Genomic DNA, 21732 nt, shown 5'->3' with positions numbered 1-21732 from the left:
TTTCTCGATATAGGTAAATTTGATTCGGGAATGACTTTTCTCTGATGGTATATTTGGAGATTAATTGAGAGAGCTATGACGAAAGGTTACAGCGTTTTCGAGATTGCTTCAAATGTCAAGAAAACTGATGATGCAATTCCATTCTCATGAACGACTCGCTTCTCATTATAGCCTCATTACAACTTTTATTATGCCTCATTATTGTCAAATTATATGTCAATTAAACAATTTACTACAATTGACTACAAACAGCAACAAAAAAATATCCAATAGCTAATCCAACCTGTTTGTTCATTGAAGATTAAGATAGAATTCATTTTGCATTATTAAAAATATTTGCAAGAAAAATTTAACATTAAAATATTTATCTCATAGAAAATTTCTCTTTTATGTATAAATATATATATATATATATATATATATATATATATATATATTTATATAAATCTATAGAAATATATTTAAAAAATAAAATCCATGTCACACAGAGAAGAGAAAGCTGAAATATCTCTGATTCTAATTCTATAATCGTGAAAATGTGATCCCTTAAAGATCTTTCGCGCAACCCTTTCACCGGCGGTTGAAGGTTAAATCAAACGAATTGGGAGGGTCATTCGACACCCCAGTAACGGAAGAGAAAAAAAAGCTTCGTCCCTCGGATTGTCGTCGTCCTCGAGCGGGTTTTACCGAGTACAGACTATAGACTCTCCTTACTCTGTGGCGCACGGCTCCTCTCTCTCCATACCTTCTACTCCCGTGGTGGAGGCCGCATACCTTCTTAGGATGCAGTGTAGACCTGTCCATTGGCTGGCAGACACCGGTCGGTTTTCTTTTCGGTTCAAGACGACGCCGATGTCCGATGAGACTGAGAGGGTAGAGAGACACGCTCGCGCCAGCTAGTCCTTTTAGTTATCCGTCCGCAGGTGCGTCATGAGGATTCGACGCGGTTTCGCCGATACGTTTAAGTGAACATATACGTAGAGCAGTGCTCAGGAATATAGCACGTGCGGTGTCGTGACACGATGAGGTGATAAACTGTGTGTTGTGCCAGTGCGCGCGATCTCGGAAGGGATTTTGGAAGGTAAGTTAATGAAGAAGCTCATGGGAATAGAATCTTTCGATTCGTTGTCCTCAATGAGCAGATGCTAATTGCCCCTAAAACGTTGACCCAGGTATTTACTTTTGGCTTGAAGAGTCTGTTCAAATAATGAAGCCTGCGTTGACTATGACGGAATAGCGCGCGTTTTTACAGTGTAGGTGTCAAAGAATGTTAAATGTCAATGTCAAATAATCGTTCGTTCACCCTAAAACAATATAAAAATTGTTGAGCTGGATTTATCATTTTTTAAAAAATTTTTATTGTCTTTACTATAATATGTCAAAAAAAAAGAATGTTTATTGCTTCTTTTAAGTTATCAAAATGATTTCTATATGATTTCCCATTCTTTTTTTTAAGTTTATTAGTCACGTTCTGGATAATTACTATTTTTATTTGAATATCAGAGATTATTTTACAAATTTATTGCATAATAAAAAAGATGATATACGGAAAAAGAAGGAATTAATATCGGGCACTAGGTTTGAATACGATGTAAATCGATGTTCATGCAAATCGAGGAATCGAGGTCGTCGATTGAGGATATCTTTTCATTCCAACGACGTTTTCTTGGTGCAACGGTATCACCGTTTTTGCTGGATATCCGTAGAACGGTGATACTACGACCAGATTAGAAGCTGTCAGGAATTATCAAGTTTTCACAGAATTGTGTTTAATAAAACGATAACTCCAATCAATAGATTAAAAAGGTTATCTTTTTATGTAATATTGTATCCATCATGCATCAAAATAACGCATAATGCATTAATTTAGTGATTATTGTATAGTTTTGTGTTAGCAAATTAGTTTGCGCTATGTTTAAATTTTTAAAACTTGATGGATGTATTGCTAAAATTTTTAATATATTGAAGGAGACAATTTAAAAAAAAAAGTTTGTCGCACACACACGTAAAATCTCGTCGAAATCCTGTCTTCTTTTTCGCCATTCCACGAGGAAACCAGTTCTAACCAGCGGAGTTTGCGGCCTACTAAATCTTGATTTCAAGGGACCAATATCAAGTTTATAAAAAGCTGCGTAGACATGGATTTTTTAACGGCAATTTCTTTGCATGACTTGCAATTACAAAATAAATAATTTCCGGGAACTATTAAATTATAAAAAATTATAAAATTAATATTAAAAAAAAATAAGCAATATTTCATTTCCGCAAGTAATCACATACTTTATTAACGAGAGAGTTTTTATTTCTTGATGTGGATTAATATTTTTCTGTAATTTTTGGAATTTTTTTTAAATAAATCAAAAGCTGTAATTTATGCTAAGTAAAAGCCTTGAATGTTTAAAGAACTAAAAATATTTATAATAATATCTCTTGCTGAGAAGCATACTTGATGAAAGTGAAGACCTATAAGAAGGTACACGCGTGCACGCAGCAGGATATTCCTTTTCTTCGTCATTCATCCTGACATCACCTGGTCACGCGGTGTCAAGATTCCAAGTGCGTAACGTAACGGAGACCAGAGGAAGAGGGGTGTAACGGTTTTTTTCTTCCTCTCTCATTCTTTACCTCTGCCTCTCTTTGTCTCACCTGCTACGTGTCCTATTTTTTCTCTCTTTGTTTCTCTCTTCCTTGTTTCTTTAAAATGGGTCTATTTAAATTTTATTACTTGCGTAATTTTGATTATAATTCCTATGTTATTGTTCGTATGTTTATGTGAACGAGAAACATAGAATGAATCAGATCCATTTTGTGACTTGCAAAAAATCATATAATTTATAATTGTAAATTAAAATAATTAATAATTGCAATATACATAAAATTGCACATATTTTTCTAAAAAAAACATCTTATTAAAAAAATTATTTATATTATCAAGAAAAAGAAAAATATTATACATAAAAAGATATTTATTCTACTAAAAGATATGTGCATTTTTTAATTTGTCAGACAGATCTGCTAAAACTATTTCAAAGAAATGATTAATACATTACACTTGCCATTCGTGGAAGTCTGCTTCTTGTAGAACGCTTATTAAAATACCTCCAGAAATTTCTCTGTGCTGAATAATCAACTTACAAGATTAACATTAATAAAATGATTACTAATATTTTCAAGAAATATAAATTCTTCTGAAAAAAGTATAAATAAAAATAAAGACATATGAATAATTGTAAATGTATGACAAGTTTGTTTGTCATAAAATTATAATTATAATATTATAAAAAGGCACAATTAAATGTAGGATAATTACGATATTATATTACGGCAGTTTTTTGCAAGCATTCATTTTTAAATACTTTGTAATATGCAAATCGCACATTGGTTTCTACTTCGCTGCACCTTGCTACTTGCGGTCGCAAAGCCATCATTCAATCTTTCGGTATCATTTTATACTTGACTGGCACTAACGGTCATTTCTGTTTAAGGTTCTCGACGTGTCGTAATTCGCGATGTATATTCGCGCTCTTATCACCGTCACGGAGTTTTCACACCTCTCAGCTTTACGAATTACTCCAAATACGATGTCGGAGAAACCGACGTTTGCTTTGAACTAATGCATAAAATCTCATTAACGTTGCATGTCATTCAAAGTCGCGATTACGCAATCTCGTGATCCTAAATTATAGAGGGACATAAGAAGTCTTGTTCGTTTGATAGATAAGTTCTACTTCATCGTTAATCTACATGAATTATTTTTTGCATTCAGCAATTAAAATCAATTGTCTTAGTATAGGAATCTCGATTATAGAATATGCTAATATCTGATTTCTACTTTCGTTACACGAGCTAACTACTATTACCTGATTTTCAATTTTATTCAACTTAAACCAGAGATTGCAATCTATCTAAGCACGACATGAAGCAACAATGAAAGCTAAATGCAATATGTTTTTACCAACATTATGACATCATTGAATAAATTATAAAAAGAAAATATATATTAAAAAAATTTTCAATCTAAAAAAGTATCCCGTCATTTATAATAATTATCGAATTTAAAATAATTGTCGAATTTAAAATTCATATTAACATCCGCGGGTTTCTAGAAGTCATACATATACACGTAATCATCGACACTACCGTATTCGTTTAAAGCTACTACTTTGTTCTATTATGAACTCGCTTCTGCACGTTGCTTCGTAACTTTTTTTTGCTGCGGAAGGTTGCTTTTTGCAACACGCGGTTCTTCTCGACCGGGGTATAAATAGGGATTTGCGAAGGAAGAGAGCCAAGTGCCGGCAACCGTAAATTTCCTTCATTTGGCTCGATTGATAATTACTTCTTCTGGAGACGATCCCTGACGGCGGCTGCGGCCGGCTGAACGCGGAAGTCGAGGTTTACTCTTGCACGCACGAAGGCGTCGAGGAAATGCAGAGCCATTACCCCACGTTGTATGTCATTGTTGCTCTTGCCAGCGTCATTTCTTCCTGGTGCCTAATGACATCGTGACGAGTCTTATCTGCCTACGCGATATTAATGATAAAACGCGTCTCGCTCCGATGTTGTTTCTTCGCGGATGCTGCGTGGAAGTATTAATTAAAAAGAAAGAGTATAATTATTATAATCAAGAAGAGCGGGCTTGCTTTATTAATATTAATATTAATCCTAAATTTGCAAATTTAGTTAATAATTTATTATGTGTATTATTTTTAAACATTTAGAATTTTTATTTGTGTAAGAAATTATTATAAGAACGTAATAATTTGTGTTATTACATTTTTATATTTCTTAAAGTTAAAGCTTTTATATTCTCTATAGACAATTTTCCTTCATAAAATAATATGCAAAAATAATTTTCTACGCGTTTTTTGGCTCTTCAACCAGATTTCTTTGAAAAATAAAAAACTGTGCTTTCCACCATACGACATAAATCTATTCAACTCGGTTTAATTACATCGTCGTCGAGTCGTTTTCATATATAGACCGGGAACACGACGGCTTCTGTGAATTTCTAAAATAGAATCTGATTTCTAACAGCGTTTCACCTCGTACGTGAAAAACGCATTCTGACGCGTTACATCGGCTGGGTTGCAATTGCAAAGATTGTCGGAAGTACATACCGGTCGCGGTTCGCCTGCACGCTGGACTTTTCTCTCTCGCAGAGCGACTAAAAGGAACGTAATAAATAGTCGCATTTAAATTGAGGCTGAAACACCTTTGGAACTTACATCCTACTCACGCGATTATCATTTCCGATCCGTATACACTCGTCTGTATGCACATGTTGTAACTTTTCGAGTAATAGTTCGACGAACCTCGATGATTTCATGGTATTTCCAATAAATTCTGCTCGGTTGGCATTTTATTATTTTAATTAAGATAGACATTGCGCTTTATATTTTATTTTTCTTATTTAAATAAGATAAAAAATAAAATAAAAATATGATTTTCTTGACATTTCGATTTATATTCGAATAGTTAATTTAAATTCGATATCTATTTTATAATTTTCCTATAATTTTTTATGTCCATTTAAAAAAAAAATTTAATTATTTTTGATTAATTTAAATTGATTTACTCTACTTGCAAATTGTTATTTTCATTATCATATCATAATTGTTAACTCTTCGATAAAGCACGAGTCGTTTGCAGGTGACGATGTGGACGATTTTGCTGTTATTAATCTCCACGTGGTCTTCGTCATGGAGTCAGGTGATAAACAGGGCGCCCCATTTCGTTCAAGGTGGGGACATGGCCAGACTGGCTGTGTCAGAAGGCACACCGCCTGGTGCTCCCGTTTATACTCTTCAGGGAGAGGATCCTGAAGAATCTAAATTGCATTACTCGATCAGCGGCGAGTATTTTACCGTGAACAGAGAAACCGGTGTCGTGATCCTGAGGAAAGCCTTGGATAGGGAAGCGCAAGATCTCATCGAAGTCATTATTAGTATAACAGGTAGAATGATATATATATATATATATATATATATATATATATATATATATGTAATTTGTTATATAATAATTGCCATTTTTATATATGCATTTCTTTTTCTTTCCGCGATTTTTCTATCAATATAAATAATCTTATAAAGCAAAGAAATTAATAAGATTTCAGGATCTTTTATCTCTTTTATCTATCTTGTTTTTCTATCTTGTTTTATCTATCTGTTTGTTTAAATATATATATATATATATATAATTAAAATTTCTTTAATATTAATTACATATTTAAATTATTAAAACGTGATTATTTATTTTATTGATCTGAAACAAGAGAGAAAATTAATTAAATTTAGATTTCGATCAATTTAGATTTAAATTAGGAGTAACTTGCCCTTTTTAGACGAAGGTGTCGCTGGATCGGAACCTAATACGGTGTCACTTCGTCGCGAAATAGCGGTGCTCGACGAAAACGATAATCCACCGGTGTATCATGACCGTCCGTACGCGGCCAGAGTGCCGGAAAGCGCGCACGTGGGTGGCCTGTTACTTCCTTCGAATACGATCATCATCACGGATCGAGACGGCGGTACCAATGCCGATGTTCACGTGAAGTGCGTCGCAGCATCGCGCGACGACGATGTCTGCGAGGTCTTCAATGTTTCTACAGAGAAGGTATAATTAATTTTTACGAGAGAATGTAAAAAATAAACTAAGCAAATTGCTAAGAAAATTAAATTATTTTAATAAAATTAAAGATAATTATACATACATATATTTAAATTTATATTTGTCATTTATATTTTATTTCTAAATAAATATTTTATTTTAAAGAGAAAAATTAATCGAATGTACCGGTGTATCGAGTACTATTTCAATGGCTTCTTTCAGCTCGCGGAGGGAAAATACGACGTGCAGATCACGCTAGCAAAACCGTTAGATTATGAGAGGAGGAACTCGTACTTGATTAATCTACTGGCTGTCGACGGAGCTAGCGATCCATCGAAAAGATTGCAGGCTAGAGCGACCGTTGCCGTTGACGTTCTCGACGTTCAGGTAAGTAGGTCTCGATCGTCACTGAAATAGCTAATACATAATTGGTCCTACATTGGATAATAACGTCGTTTGCAATAAAATTAGAAGAGAATCATCAACTAGTTATTCAATTTCTGCCTGTCAGCACGAATGCTGTCAAGTGGAGATTTAGGTCACACTTCGCGACTAACGTTTACAGCTTATTCGCGTTAAAGTAACACGTCTCTCAATTTTATTTCTGTGTCACAATCTTTGCACTATTGGATATATTTAATGTTTCAATCTTATTGACCTGCTTTTTATTAATTCCTAAATTAAAAAAAAATATGCTAAATTTGATTTATGGATATAAAAAATAATTATAAATAAAGTTTAATAAGTCAATTAATAATAGTACAAAATAAAACTTCAATTATTTCAACGATTATGATTTTATGTCAATTTCCAACGATATAATAATGATACTAAGTTGACAGGTGCTGTCAGATTTATAAAAACAAAATTTTCTCTTTGAAGCGTTATTATTATTCTTACTTACGACAAAATTTGTTGCGCAGGATCAGCCACCCGTTTTCCTGAATGCGCCTTATAGCGCGGCGCTTCCGGAGAACACCCCAGCTAGTCACACGGTTCTGATAGTGCGAGCTCGCGACGGCGACACGGGTCAATCTAGGAATTTGCTGTTGACGTTGGAAGACGACAATGCGGGTCACTTCAATCTCGAAATGTCCCGCGACGGTGATGTAACCGTTGGCAAGCTGGTAACGACCAACGTGACTCTCGATCGCGAGAATCCAAAGATCTTGCAGAACGGCGGCATTTACACCTTCCAAATCAGAGCCACCGAGCTAATCAACAATGAGGTACCAGCTGACACAGCGACGTCGATTGTCACCATCGTCGTCACGGACGTGGACGATCTCGTGCCTGTTTTCAATGAGGATTACTTCAGCATCAAGATCTCCGAGGACACCGAAAAAGACACTCCTCTACCAGGTCATTAAGTTGCCTGAAAATAGTGTTGGTCTAATTAATTATTTAACGTCAAATGCTTGAAAAGAATTGTCAATCCTTTTATGATATTTTTTCATTATTAATTTGTTACTTTTTTCATTTATTGTTTATAAGACAAAAAGATTTAATCAAAATAAGATTTGAGATCTTTATCATCTTTCTTCCTTCCTTCTTCGATTCAAGAAGATCTTTTGTTTGACAACATCATGATTAAGCAGGTCTGAATATGATCGTGAGCGATGGCGACGTGGGCGACAATGCAAAGTATTTCCTGGCGTTGCGAGATGTACCGAGGTATACTGGAATCAGCAAAGCATTCACTGTCAGTCCCGAAGAGGCTCAGGGTCGAGTACCGGTAGTAATCAAGGCTAAGGACGTCAATGTTCTCGACTACGATGTTGACGACCCCACAAAAAGGGAACTCGAGTTTGATGTTGTTGCGACTGTAGCGAGCGAAGTGGTTAGCATTTTGATTGTGATTTTTACAATTAAACTTTTCTATATAAGATAAAATATATACTTAATAAATTAATAATTAATATGAAAAGGTTATTAAAAAATAATTTTTAAATAAATATTATTTTTCCATTTTAACTGAAAATAATTAAAACAATATTATTTTGCAAAATTGTATAAAAAATATCTCGCCGATCATTTTGTTGAATACGGTTTTTACAATACGCTTTATGCTTTAGGTGGCAACTTCCAGAGTGCACATCCAGCTCTTAGACGCCAACGATCACAGCCCCGAGTTCTCTCAATCAGTCTACAAACTGTTAGTCTCGGAAGACGCGGAACCAGGCACTCATTTCGGTGATGTTTACGCGAAGGATTACGACAGCGGTTCCTTCGGCGAGTTAACATACACCCTGCGGGGTTTCGGCACGGACAAGTTCAGGACCGATCCACAGATGGGTGGGATATTTGTGACGAAAAAATTGGATTACGAGACACAAAAGTCCTATTCTTTGACGATGGAGGCGAAGGATGGCGGCGGTCGAGTATCCGCCGTCAATATTCTCATCGAGCTCGACGATGTTAACGACAACAAGCCAAAGTTCGAGCAGGCGGAGTATTCCAGAACAGTTCGCGAGGGTGCTACTAGTTTCGACCCGCAAATGTTTGTCCGAGCGACCGACGTCGACGGGCCGATGCAGGGCAACGGAAGAGTCCTGTACTCGATCAGCCGGCATAATAGTATGACAGACGAAGTCTTCCAGGTTCGTTATCAAAGTGTCTTTTCTCTGAAATCGATTTACAAATTTATAAATTTATTTTACAGTTTGAGTATTTAATAATAAAATTCTTTAAAATTTATTTAATTTTTTTTTCTTAAATGTTTATATTTTTTTTGACAATTTACAGATTAATTCAGACACGGGTGAAGTGACTATATCGAAACCGGTTCGTTCCGGTGACACCGAAAGGGGCATTTACGAATTAATAATACAAGCGACGGATGTCGGAGCACCGCCGTTGCATTCCGAGGCAAAGTTATTCGTTCGCGTTGGTGTTCCTGGCAACCAGAAACCCATTTTCCGAGGAAACTACAAGTCGAACCTACCAGGTCCCAGTACTTATCGAGCGAGGCTCTTGGAAAACGCGTCTCCTGGAACGGAAGTCATTCGGGTAGTCGCGAATGATCCCGATGGAAGAGACAACCTGTTGCAATATTACATCGCGTCCGGTTCTAAAGATAACTTTGTCATCGATTCTAGGTACGACATAAATTTAATTGGATAATCCAAGTATTACATAATGCTTATTCAATTTTCTTTTCCGCGCTTTTTCCGCTATCTTTTTCGCAAGATTCGAGAAAATACAATGAGATAAAGATCCATATTAGTAGCTAATAAAATTTTTACTTGCTACAGTTCTGGCATTATAACTGTGTCACCTGACGCTCGTTTGGATTTGGAAGCCGGTGGTGAAAAATATGAGGTCATTGTATACGCCGTTGATTCCGGTACACCTGTCAAGGAAACTGCCACTACTACTGTGACAGTAAACATCATAGATGTGAATAATAAACCACCGACGTTCAACGAATCGACGTATCTTGTTTACGTTTCAGAACGTGCAAGTATTGGTAAGTTATTAATATAATTAATGTTTATTAAACTTTTATTATTATTTATTTATTAAATAATAGCCGTTATAAATATCTAAGGCCTCATTAAAATTGAAACTGGAGATCTTGAAACATTCTGTACTTAATTATTAGAGTATATAAGAGTTTTTAAAAATAGGAATAGATTACACATTAATTTAATTTAAAATTCTGACATTTTACATATTTATTGCTTATGTTTACTTTCTTGTTTTATATAAAAAAAAAATATTTATATATAGGTGATCCCGTGCTAAAAATGATGGCTACTGATCCCGACACGGACGCAAATTTAAAATATTCTCTAGTGGAACCGATAAGGGCTGTTGATAAAACCGGCGTGGCCTTGAAGAGCACAATTTCTTATGATTACAAAACGGCATTTCGTATAAATTCCACTACCGGTTTAATAACCGTTAATCATATGTTAGATTATCAAGTGGCTGCCGTTGTGATTTTAACGGTGCAGGCGCGGGATCTAAACGCCGTCGTTAATAAAGACGAACAAGATGCAAAGGTGGAAGTAACCATCTACATTCAAGCTTATAGCGACGACAATCCGACCTTCACGAATCCTGGATGGTCGCCGAATAATCCGACAATAAAGATCACAGTTCCGGAGGAACAACCTCTAGGCACGACACTATTAATGTTATCAGCGAAAGAGCCAATGACCGGATACCCAGTTCAGAGATTCGAATTGGTAAGAGAGGACGATGACGAAGGTTACGTTAATGTGGGCGTTCAGAGTGGCAATGTTGTACTGAGCAAGAGGCTGGATTACGAAGCATTAAACCAGAAGGTGAGAAAGATTATAATTAAAATAATATTAATTATTTTACTAAATAAAGAAATTATAAAAAAGCGAGAAACTTTTTGTGATAAAAAATTCTGAAAATTGAAATAAATTACCAATAATTAAGATTAAAATTTTGATCTTGTTTCTAGTCTATTCGCTTCAAAGTACGAGCACTCGCTAGAGACTACGATATAACGCGAAAGATGTCGGAGGCCAATGTGATCGTCGAGATTCACGATACTAATGACAACAGTCCAGTTTTCGGTCAGAAGGATTATAAAATTTCTGTATTGGAATCGGTGAAGCCTTCAAAAATTGTGCTGAATGTAAAAGCGATGGATTTAGATAGCTCTAATACTGAACAGGAAATTCAAAGAGGATACGGGGAAGTCAGATATTCTTTGACAGGTGAAAATGCCAATCTTTTCGAGGTGGATCCCATAACGGGTAATATCCAGGTAAAAATCTTTAATAATTATTTAATTTAACTTCTATAACATAAAATATCAAAAAAAGTAAAATCTGAAAATATCCGAAAGGTATTCATTAAAAAATATTTTAATTTAAAAATTAGCACCTAAGATTTTTTTAAGAAAAAAATTAAAACATATTTAGAAGGCGTTTTAATTTGTTAGATATCTTTTAAATGAATTGTATTACGCGTTACTGAAATAACAAACAAAAAAGAAAAATAATTTATAGATCGCCGTGAACACGACTCTCGACAGAGAGAGACAATCGGTACTGCGTTTTTACGTCGTGGCATCGGACATGCCGCAAGGAGGAGCCGAGCAACGAAGTAGTCGAGCCTTGGTAACAATCGATGTTCTTGATGTAAATGATAACGCTCCTAGTTTCGAACAGGAATCATATACCGCGGTGATACCGGAAAATGCACCGGTGAAAATCAGCGTAGTGAACATCACGGCTACCGATCCGGATGAAGGCGAAGGCGGCATGATTTATTTCGAAATTATCGACGAAGGTGAAGCCAATGGTAAGATTAAATAAAAATACGCGCGATATTAATTTTAAAAAATATCTTCCAAAATATGTAAACAGATAAAATATATATGATTAGAAAAAACTATTTGAATAGTTTTTTCCTAATCATATATATTTTAATTAAGAGAAACACTTTTGTTATACAATGTAAAAAAATTAATCGTAAAATAATATCTTTCTGTGTATAAGAAATATTAAATACAATATATTAATATCTCTTATAAATTAAAAAAAAAAATACAAAGCAAGGTTTTTATAATTTGAAGAGAGATAAGACAGCTTTGGAATAATTCAAAATATTCATTGTGAATAATGTTGGTTATTTTCCAGGATTATTCAAGATAAATCACACGACTGGCGAGATTTATTCGGCGCGAGCATTGACAGGCAAAGGAAGGACCGAACCGTATAATATGCGAGTGCGAGCGCAGGATGGCGGAGATCCGGCTCTGTATTCGGACGTGAATCTCATTCTGTACATCGGTGACGTAGTGAGCAACGACGGCGTGCCGCTGTTTATCCGACCAACGTTAGAAGAGATAGCCTACATCGCGGAAAACTCCACGATTGGCAGTCCGGTTTTCCAAGTGGTGGCGTCCGATCCCGACGATCCCAATCTACCGAACGGCAGAATCACCTTCCGCTTTTTGGAAGACGGTAATTTCGGCAAAGACTCGAGCGCCTTTAAAATCAACAGCGATACCGGGCTCATCAGCACGCGGAAGCTGCTCGATCGAGAGACCAAAGACAGTTACACGCTTATCCTGGTCGCTCAAGATCTCGGCGAGCCACCGCAGCAGGCGACCAGAGTGCTTCAGGTGATCGTGAATGACATCGACGATCATAAGCCGCACTTCAAACGCAATCTTGATAGTCCGCCGATTGAGTTAAGCGTTCCAGAAGAGATGCCGGTGGGTACCAAGGTTGGCGTGATCGACGCGATCGATGAAGATATCGGTGAAAACGGAATGATCGATTACGAGATTGTATACGGGAACGAGGCAAGACTCTTTGTAGTGGAACGACTGGAGAATAACTCCGCCGTTATCAAATCGAACGGTCGTCTCGATCGAGAAACCGCTGAGTTTCATCTATTAACTGTCAAATGTTTCAAGTACTCTTCCAAAAAATTGGACGTAGTGCCGAAACCGTACAACAGACAGGATCCTTCGGAGAGACAGTTTATTATCAAAGTACTAGATGTCGATGATAATAAACCGCGTTTCAAGAAAGACAACGTGACCTTGGGAGTTCGCTTGAATGTGCCCATCGACACGAGTCTAATTACTCTGGAAGCCTACGACGCTGATTCCGGTGCATTGCCCGTCAATTATAACATGAGCAAGGTCTCCTTCACGTCTCTGGTCGATCCCGCCATGTCGCAAAAAGAGATTCCGTCGCAGTTATCCTTGAACCCGCGCACCGGCGAACTCAGGACGACGGGATCTATGGCGGGATACGCAGACGGCTTCATGGAGATGATCGTGTCAGCCAACAACTCGGTGACGCCAAAACGCGAGACCAACATCACCGTGCGAATCTTTCTGCTGCGCGACCGCGACATGTTGAAGTTCGTGTTCTCGAAGCCACCGGTCGAGGTCAGGAAAACGCTCGAGGACTTCGAAAGAGCGGTCCAGCAAGCTCTTTCGCTACCTATCAGCGTCAACGTCTACGATACGCAATTTTATTCGAAAGACGACAACTCCTTAGACTTCTCGTCGACCAGCTCGTGCTTCCAGATGGTCGGCAAGGAGTCTTACGACCTGGACGAGATGCGAACATTGCTGACCGATCCAAAGAACCAAGAATTAAAGAAGGTATACAAGGCTTATCACGTGGAGAAGGTACAGCATTGCGCCGCTATAGTGGCACGAGCTGATGCTTCCATGACTCAGATATGGGTCCTGGCAATCGCTGTCCTCGTCGGAATTGCGACCATAATCTCCAGCTGCACATTGTGCTGCATGCATTCAAAGTAAGTATTAGCGATAAAAAAATTTAAAATTATTAATAATAAAATTCATATATAATCACAGCAAGTCTCTAAATTAAAACTAAAATTTATTTATTTTTTGACAAAATTTATTTATTTTTAATGCATTTTGCTTTATAACTAATTTATTAATTTTTGATAAATTTAATTTTTATAATATTGCAATAATATGTTAACACTATATATATATATATATATATATATATATATATATATATATATATATATGTATTGGCAGTGTAATATTTATAACATAGAGAAGCTATATAAGATTTAAAAAAAAAAATTTATATTAAGCAATAATTTATCTTTATTTCTTTATTACTTAATATTCTCTGACATCTCAGAATAATTTATCGTCGGTTGAAATATAGTACTTGGTAAACACGTTAAGGTCGCCTACACACCATATTTTGTTACACACTTTAACGCAGTTTAGAAAGGAGGTCGCGGAACGAAAATGTCGCAATTCATGTTTCTCTTTCAGGTATAAGCGGCAAGTAAAACACGCACGTTTGCGCGATCAGCCGCGACCGCCTCTCAGTTACGTGTCTTCCGGGCCTGCCATGGTCAGTGCTGGGTCTCACACGACTTTGGGCCAGGGTACCATGGTCACGCTGGGCCCACACGAGGGCCCGTATGAATGGGGCGCCGACACAACGCTTTATCACCCGAGCACACTGGGTTCGAGAACATGAGAGATTCGGAGAAATTTAAATTACATCGACTTTTTTCTTAGGCAAAATTTTTTAAATTGTTTATTAATTTAAATTTTTTTTTCATTTTTTAAAATTATCCGTTAATAAATTTATTAATTAAACAATCAAGTTTTATATGCAAGAAACTAAATACATGTAATAGAAAATTATTTCATAATTAAGTCAACAATCAAAATTTTCATTTGTCGAGAAACATTAATTAGGGTACGCTTATTAAAATATCAAAAAAAAGGAAAATGTAAAATTTGAAATTATAGTAAAAAGTAAGTCAAAAGTTAAATGTGAAATTATTGCTAAGAAAAAATTGATTAAAAATGTTCTTAAAAGAGGTGGTTTTTAAATTTTTTTGTGATACAACGTGTATATAATCATAGTAGCTTTTGGAGATGATGATGATGAAAGATAAACTGTTAAAACAATATATAAATTATAAATTATATAAATTATAAATTTAAAATTAGTTGGGCAAACTGTTGAACAAGCAAATAAATTGATGGTGCTATATTTATAATGTAAAAAGTGAATGCGACTCAAGATGCATGTAACAAAGTATATAATTTGTAAAATGTGACAATGTTATTTTTATAAGTAATTTTAAGTAAAACTACTAACCCCGCGAGATTGTATATTTCATACTCAAGCGTCATACTTGTGGTGTTAAAAAACCGCGAGCATTCTCTCTCTGTTGTAATATAATATCATATTTAAGGTAAAATAAAATTGTACATTTTATCATATTTATAATTGACAATATATGCATTTTCAAATTTTTATAATTTAATTTTAATATTTTTCTGATCTTTAATGATTGATAAAAGAATACTTATCTATTTATACATATCTACAGTTATGACAAATAATATATAAATATGTCACACTTTTTTTTCAATCACATTTTTAATATATCGATCTTTTAAAATAAACATATATGTCAGATTAATTATGTTAAATCAATTAAAACTTCTTGAAGATTTGCCATAATGCAATTCACGTGCAAAATATCTTTTTAAATTATTTCGTATTACGACTAAAATTTTTCTGTTGTTTTGGCAATTTTGTACTCATAAACGTAAATCATATGTTTAGCATTGCAAGATCTATGAAGTAATCTTCTGTAAGCAACGAATATCTCTTAATCGTTCTTGCTAAAAATTATTAGAGATTTGATCTCGGAATGCCTTTAACGAAAATGTCAAGGCAAAGAAGCAGGTCAGATTCGAGCGGATTATAAACAGGATATTAAAATTTTTGTCCGGTTACGTGACAAGTACATTGACGTCATATTTTTCTCCGTAATGTTCAATAAAATAGGGACGAATTCTTGTTTCTATAATTAATGAACGTCTGTCACAATTTTATTGAATTATTATTGAATCTAGTCAAAATTTTCATTTTGACTTATAAGTGCTTGCTTGTAAATAGCTTCATTACAAGTTTATAATTTTTTGTCCTTTCTGGCGTCTGTGAAATATTCTCTAAATTAATAATATAGAACATATAACGTTCACGCAATGTTTTAAAATAAATATCGATAAAAATAATTAAGATTAAAAATTACAGTACAGAAATATTTCATCAAACAAGATACAAGAACAATTGCATTAAACATAAAAATTGTGAAACATTAAAATTCTTTGGTGGTATCTTTTGAAAAATCGATGCTTTTGTCCTCATTGACTCTCGAGCTGTCAATCACCGTTTCATTATCGCAATTCGCAAAATTCTTTTCCGTACTCATTATCATTTTCTGTGCATTTATTTCATATTTCTCCGTGCTGGCATAGTCCTCATCTAGACTTAATTTATGATTGGAAAACACAGTAGTATCCCCAACAATAGTATCATCGCTATCCAGATCTGAATAGATTTCTGAATCGTTATTTAACGCAAAATCTCCATTCTTTTCACGCTTATCATCTAGATTTATTTCGTGGTATCGCGTGATCGGCGTACTAGTCGTTTCTGAGTTTTGATTCTCCTCGAATTTCGATTCCTCGATCGCGGAATGATCGGTCAAATGTTTGGCAATCGATTCTAAAGGAGACATTATTTTCTTCGCGAATTGTTGTCGCTCCTGAGTTCCCATCAATTCCGATCGATGAATGATCTCGTGTCTAAAAATTAAATTCGCAATAATCGTGTATCTTTTTTTTTTCAATTTTTATGAGCTAAATATAGAAAATACACAAAGCGATTATTAATTTATAACTATCAATGATACAAGACAAATTAAAAATATCTATTTTACAAAGCAAACTCAATTGACAAGCGAGAATAAAATCGAAAAAAAATTAAATCGTTAAGAACGTATACCTGTTGAGCTTACTCTTCTTTCGAGGATACAGATTCAGATGAAATATCATCTGCTGCTTTTCTTCTTCCTCCGATAAAGTCGTAGGGCTGGGTATAGCTATGAGAGGAATCGGTTGCGGGGATGATACGTGAAATTTCGGCACACGATTATACTGAAGGGGTCTCCTAGAATCATAATCGTCCATAGATTCTTGCGGTCTTGTCCACGATGTCTTCTTATTCTGCTCCATGATATCAGTGATGGGATAAATGTCGAGCATCACACTAAACGGCTTTGGTTTTCGGCTCTTCGCGAAAGAGTTTGACGCGTAAGAACCGAGACTTTCGTACTGTGGTTCCGTCATGATCGGTTTATTGTAACTGAACATGGGTCGAGAGTATAAAGAATCGTAGTAAGGACTGTAACGATGTACTCCGATCGGTGAGAATCTAAAAGAGAATTATTCGATTATAATATACGTTCGATAAATAGACTTTTTATATTAATTAATAATTAATCTAATAATTTTTTATTTTTTAGAAAATGTATTTATAAATTTATATAATAAATATATAATGATATTATATATTTATATAATATTTTAGTTATATGTATCATAATTTTTTTTTTATATTGTAGACCAAAAGATAAGTTTAACGATTAATATCTAATAATTTTAACCATCTCTCTTTTCGCACATTTTAATTTTAAACACAATTACAAACCTCACGTTAGATGTGGCTAAGAGATTAACATCTGCCGGATGTTTCGGTTTGTACTGATAAAATGGATCATTATGGTGCTGCGATTTAATCGAATAAGATGACATCTCTTCACTTGATTTATCGTTATTGGACATCATTTCGCTCATGGTAGGCATCAGATCGTATTTTTTCGGATTCACATACACGCCAGTAAATTTGATGCCGCGATTCGGTAGCTCGGCGTTGTTTGTCAGGTACTTGATGATGTCCTGTATGTTCCTGGACGAGTGCGGGTATCGGTATTGCGTCAACTGCGGATATTTCGGACGTTTGAATGATGTCGGATGTGGCGTCTTGAATTCCCAGTGAAACGGTATCGGTCGAGTGTCCTCCGTGTTCATGTCCTCATCCAAATCTGGATGTTTATATCTAACGAAATGATAAGGAGCCATCATCTCATTCTAATCGAAAAAGATTATCTGAGATGTAAAATCCCGCGATACTATTAAGTTCCTTTTACACACCGTGATGAAATACAAACGTGATGTAAATTGATTTGGCATTATTAATTATGCATTAACTATGCAGTTTGGAAGAAGTGATTTATCACGCGCAATTACGTAATGTTACCTAATGTAGAAAGTATTCCTCGCGGGGAGATGAGAGAGAATGTCGATAGCATATCAAAGATCATCATTTTCGATAATATTGATGAAAGAAGAGATACGTCAATGAACGTATGCATGAGATGTATGTTAATTTTTCAAATGTCATAACATTGCATCAAATTGGCATTCATAATTTAAATCAGAAATACCTTTGGCTCTTTTGATATTTTTGTTTCTTTTGATAAATGATGATTGGAGAAATTGAATGTGCTATTTAAGATAATCAGCTGCCGATCATGTAATATGTGGTTTACCTTTGTCTCACTCGATAAACGATCGCATGATTGTCGAACAATTGTTTGGCCTCGGCTTCCTCGTTTTCCCTGGTATCTTCGACAGACTTCAGCACTCTCTTCCGGTGTTTAAAGTTATGCAGATTCTGCGCTCTCATCTCCGGCCCGCCCATAGTCTCGTCCATCATTACATCACTCGTCGCATTTTGCATGAAATCATCATACCTCTCATCATCCGAACGATCTTGCATATAAAGGGCGTTCGTTTGACGAGCCATAGCTTCGGACAGGCTCGTGGAATTCGCAGACTTTTTCATAAGATTAGGTGACTTTTTCAGAGCATTCTGTAGTATATATATATGCTTCGTTTCCTGATTGATTTTACTGTTTGATGTGGCGGACGTAAAATCGTACATAAATATCGCCACCTATAGTGGTATTAAAAATAATTTAAGCTGAATTACTTGTACGTAACACTTGATAATAAATAGCAAACTTAGCAAAAAAATTTTTAAATACGGTATTTAATAGATAATAAGGATGTTAACAAAATCAAAATTGTGGCTTTTTTATTATATTGAAAAAATATTATAAAGAAGATTGAGTAAACATTTTATAAATTTTCTATGATATTTTAATGCACCAGGAATTGACATTGTGCTACTTTCTAATGAGAATGCCATACAATGCCAACTCTTATTAATGAAGGCACGATATCCAGCTCGATCTAATCGAGGAAAATGAGGGAGCGCAAATAGCGATGAATCGAGAGATTGCGAGTAATAGATAGATTAATAGATTCGCGAGCGATGTTTGTCGAGCTTGTGAAGCAATAAATAGTAATTAACCGTCTTCCAAAATAGCGGATACTACTTTTAATCCGTACGCGAAACACGGTTAACGCTCTATATGCGAAGCACACAGAAATTCTTGTTCGCTTGGCTCGCCATGCATGTAAGGGATACTCAAAGATTTGCGGTGAAATTATAATTCTATACACGCCTCCGACATTAATCACCGGAGAAAACGTGCGAAATGTAATTATGTCTATTGTTTCTGACGCGTGTGGAAGAAACCAACAAAAAACTCCACTCCGTTTAATTATCATGTCTCTCTGAGATGTCTGTCTCTGAGATCTCTGTCTCGGTTACAACGAAATCGTGCGAAATAGAATGCAACATTTTGAAGACATTTTGCCGTGCAAGGTCATTGTTCGTGCACAATAGAATGTGTAAGAAAACGTTTGATCATCAGACGTACATAAAAATAAATAATGTTAGGTATTACATTATTTATTTAACTAAAATGTATTTTTTTTTATTCTTAATTTTGAAAGTCTAATGAGACTTTAGTAAATTATTTATAATACTGTCTCAATAGTTCTTCATCATGTAGAATCATTGTCATTAATTTGTCATGATTGTGATACATCTCATGTTCATGTTATGAGGAATAAAAAATATTCATTATTAAAATATGTAAGAAGATATCTAGTTAAACGTTCGTCATTTTAAGATTATTTGTTGTGAGATTATTATGACGTTTATATATAATTATTGACAGAATTGACTATTAAAAATTTAAACTTGTATAACATATAATTATATAATAAAATTAATACAATTATATAAATTAGATATTTAAAATAATGTTAATTTTATTTTTATTATATTTCTTTTTATTATAAATAGAAAAAATAACCACAATAAAATTATAGAATTGTTAAAAGAGAATAAACTATTAATAAATTATGCGTTCTCTATTTTTCTCAAATATTTGCAATCAGATTTATTATACAAACTAAATTAAGTAACTTAATTCTTGATAATATTAATTAATGATACATTTTAAAATATAAATAAATAATATTAGCATTTATATTAATAATTTTATTTTTAATTTACATCTTTCTTGTGTTCCCTTTAAAATATTAATTTTAACAATAAAATAAATGATATTAATTAATGATATTTGTAATTCGGTTTTCTCGATCACTCACCAGTATTACTGTTACCACTATCATAACTCCAATCGCAAATTTCCTTGCGATCAGGCCGTAACGATTCCTGTTGTACCGATCACTGCGATCAGAATAGAGCCCTAGCTCGGACGTACTTATGGCGGATCTCCTACTGGTTTCAAGCATCGCCTTCTGAGAAGTCTGGCGACTGGTGTCCTTTACGATTACACATTGACGATATTGGGTATCCTTAACTAAGCCAGCTTACCGTTGACATGCTCGACGAGCTTCGCTGAGATCCGTCGATTCGTTTCACTTTGTTATTGTCATCGGATATAATCGCGAATGATCGATGAGCGTTCTTTGGCAATGATTATTTTGACAAAGAAAAAGAAAAAGATTTACTCTTAGGTTGATGATAGTCTATTTATGGAGCACGTAAGGAGTTGCTGTCTCGGTGTGTCCCACACAACTAACGATCGTGCATTTCTCGGTTCGCAGTTTTCATTAGATTCCATCAGCAGCGTGAAGATTTCCTTTGTTCGTGGGGGAGGCTTGTTACAGTAAGTAAAAGGCAGGTGGTTATGGGCTACTTATTTCGAAGCCAGACTCGAGTACTAAGACATGGCACGACACGTGGGGAAAATCTCTCACCGTTCCGCTGCTTGACCCGCTAATTCTTCGCTTCTAAAACTCTAGTTTCATTCGCTCATACGTCAAAGCAACACTACGATTTCTTGTTCGTAATGTGCACTTTGTCACATCAAGTGCCTACACACATATCAAGATTAATAGAAAGCTGTTTGAAGAAAGGGATGTGAGATAACATGTGGAATTATTACAGAGCCGGTTATAGAGAAATCTACTGTTAACTATTGTAAGCTATACAAATAAAAATTAATACTCTTTCTTTATAGCTCTGACTTATCAAAATATTATTTCTTGTAAAGAATATAAGAACTTAAATGTGTGTGTTTGCTATATATTTAGAATAAATATATTTTTCTTAATTAATAAGATATGTTTTAAAAATTACTTACAGAATATTTTATATATGATTTTTTAAATAACAATTTATTTTCAATTTAAAAAACAAAATATAATTGCATTATTAAAAAAAAATATGTTTACTGTTATGAGGAACTGCTTCTAATTATGAAGTGCGAATAGTTTCCACTAATTAGCGCAGTTAAATCAATCCTGTATATAAACACGTTTTAATATATTAGATGCTTCACTGAATTTAATAATAAAAA

The 21732-nt window shown here is 34.7% G+C and overlaps 2 protein-coding genes across 3 annotated transcripts; one reads left to right on the top strand and one right to left on the bottom strand.

Annotated features, from left to right (window-relative positions):
• Positions 1-767: 767 nt before the first annotated feature.
• Positions 768-15355, top strand: LOC126853823 (cadherin-23). The gene is made up of 14 exons (XM_050599866.1): positions 768-1081; positions 5653-5956; positions 6347-6618; positions 6835-6999; positions 7536-7974; positions 8211-8452; positions 8688-9212; positions 9358-9710; positions 9867-10081; positions 10345-10904; positions 11051-11359; positions 11604-11898; positions 12237-13881; positions 14387-15355. Exons 2-14 carry the CDS (start codon positions 5659-5661, stop codon positions 14595-14597), a joined length of 5529 nt encoding a protein of 1842 aa, XP_050455823.1. The 5' UTR covers positions 768-1081; positions 5653-5658; the 3' UTR covers positions 14598-15355.
• A 173-nt stretch (positions 15356-15528) lies between these two features.
• On the bottom strand, positions 15529-20974 carry LOC126853832 (uncharacterized). Of its 2 annotated transcripts, none has more exons than XM_050599883.1 (6): positions 20745-20974; positions 20516-20692; positions 18538-18944; positions 17637-18044; positions 16932-17360; positions 15529-16732 (listed from the first exon to the last, which is right to left on the bottom strand). In XM_050599883.1, the coding sequence occupies exons 1-6, from the start codon at positions 20751-20753 to the stop codon at positions 16243-16245; spliced, it is 1920 nt and encodes a 639-aa protein (XP_050455840.1). In that variant the 5' UTR covers positions 20754-20974; the 3' UTR covers positions 15529-16242. The 2 variants fall into 2 exon arrangements, with proteins under 2 accessions (XP_050455840.1, XP_050455841.1); XM_050599884.1 differs by having other exon boundaries at positions 20516-20684.
• Positions 20975-21732: the final 758 nt, after the last annotated feature.

Source organism: Cataglyphis hispanica, chromosome 13 (genome assembly GCF_021464435.1).
Source record: "Cataglyphis hispanica isolate Lineage 1 chromosome 13, ULB_Chis1_1.0, whole genome shotgun sequence".
In the NCBI taxonomy this organism is placed as follows: domain Eukaryota; kingdom Metazoa; phylum Arthropoda; class Insecta; order Hymenoptera; family Formicidae; genus Cataglyphis; species Cataglyphis hispanica.
Note: the sequence above shows the minus strand (reverse complement) of the source record. Positions and strands in the feature narration are given on the sequence as shown.

What these genes read in the sequence shown, in the direction of transcription:
- LOC126853823 (XM_050599866.1), top strand. Translation starts at nt 5,659, where the DNA reads ATGTGGACGATTTTGCTGTTATTAATCTCCACGTGGTCTTCGTCATGG. An exon ending in TGACAGACGAAGTCTTCCAG is followed by an intron (nt 9,213 to 9,357) that starts GTTCGTTATCAA and finishes GACAATTTACAG; the next exon opens with ATTAATTCAGACACGGGTGA. An exon ending in CCATAACGGGTAATATCCAG is followed by an intron (nt 11,360 to 11,603) that starts GTAAAAATCTTT and finishes AATAATTTATAG; the next exon opens with ATCGCCGTGAACACGACTCT.
- LOC126853832 (XM_050599883.1), bottom strand. An exon ending in TAGTGGTAACAGTAATACTG is followed by an intron (nt 18,945 to 20,515) that starts GTGAGTGATCGA and finishes ATACCACTATAG; the next exon opens with GTGGCGATATTTATGTACGA. An exon ending in TTAGCCACATCTAACGTGAG is followed by an intron (nt 17,361 to 17,636) that starts GTTTGTAATTGT and finishes ATTCTCTTTTAG; the next exon opens with ATTCTCACCGATCGGAGTAC.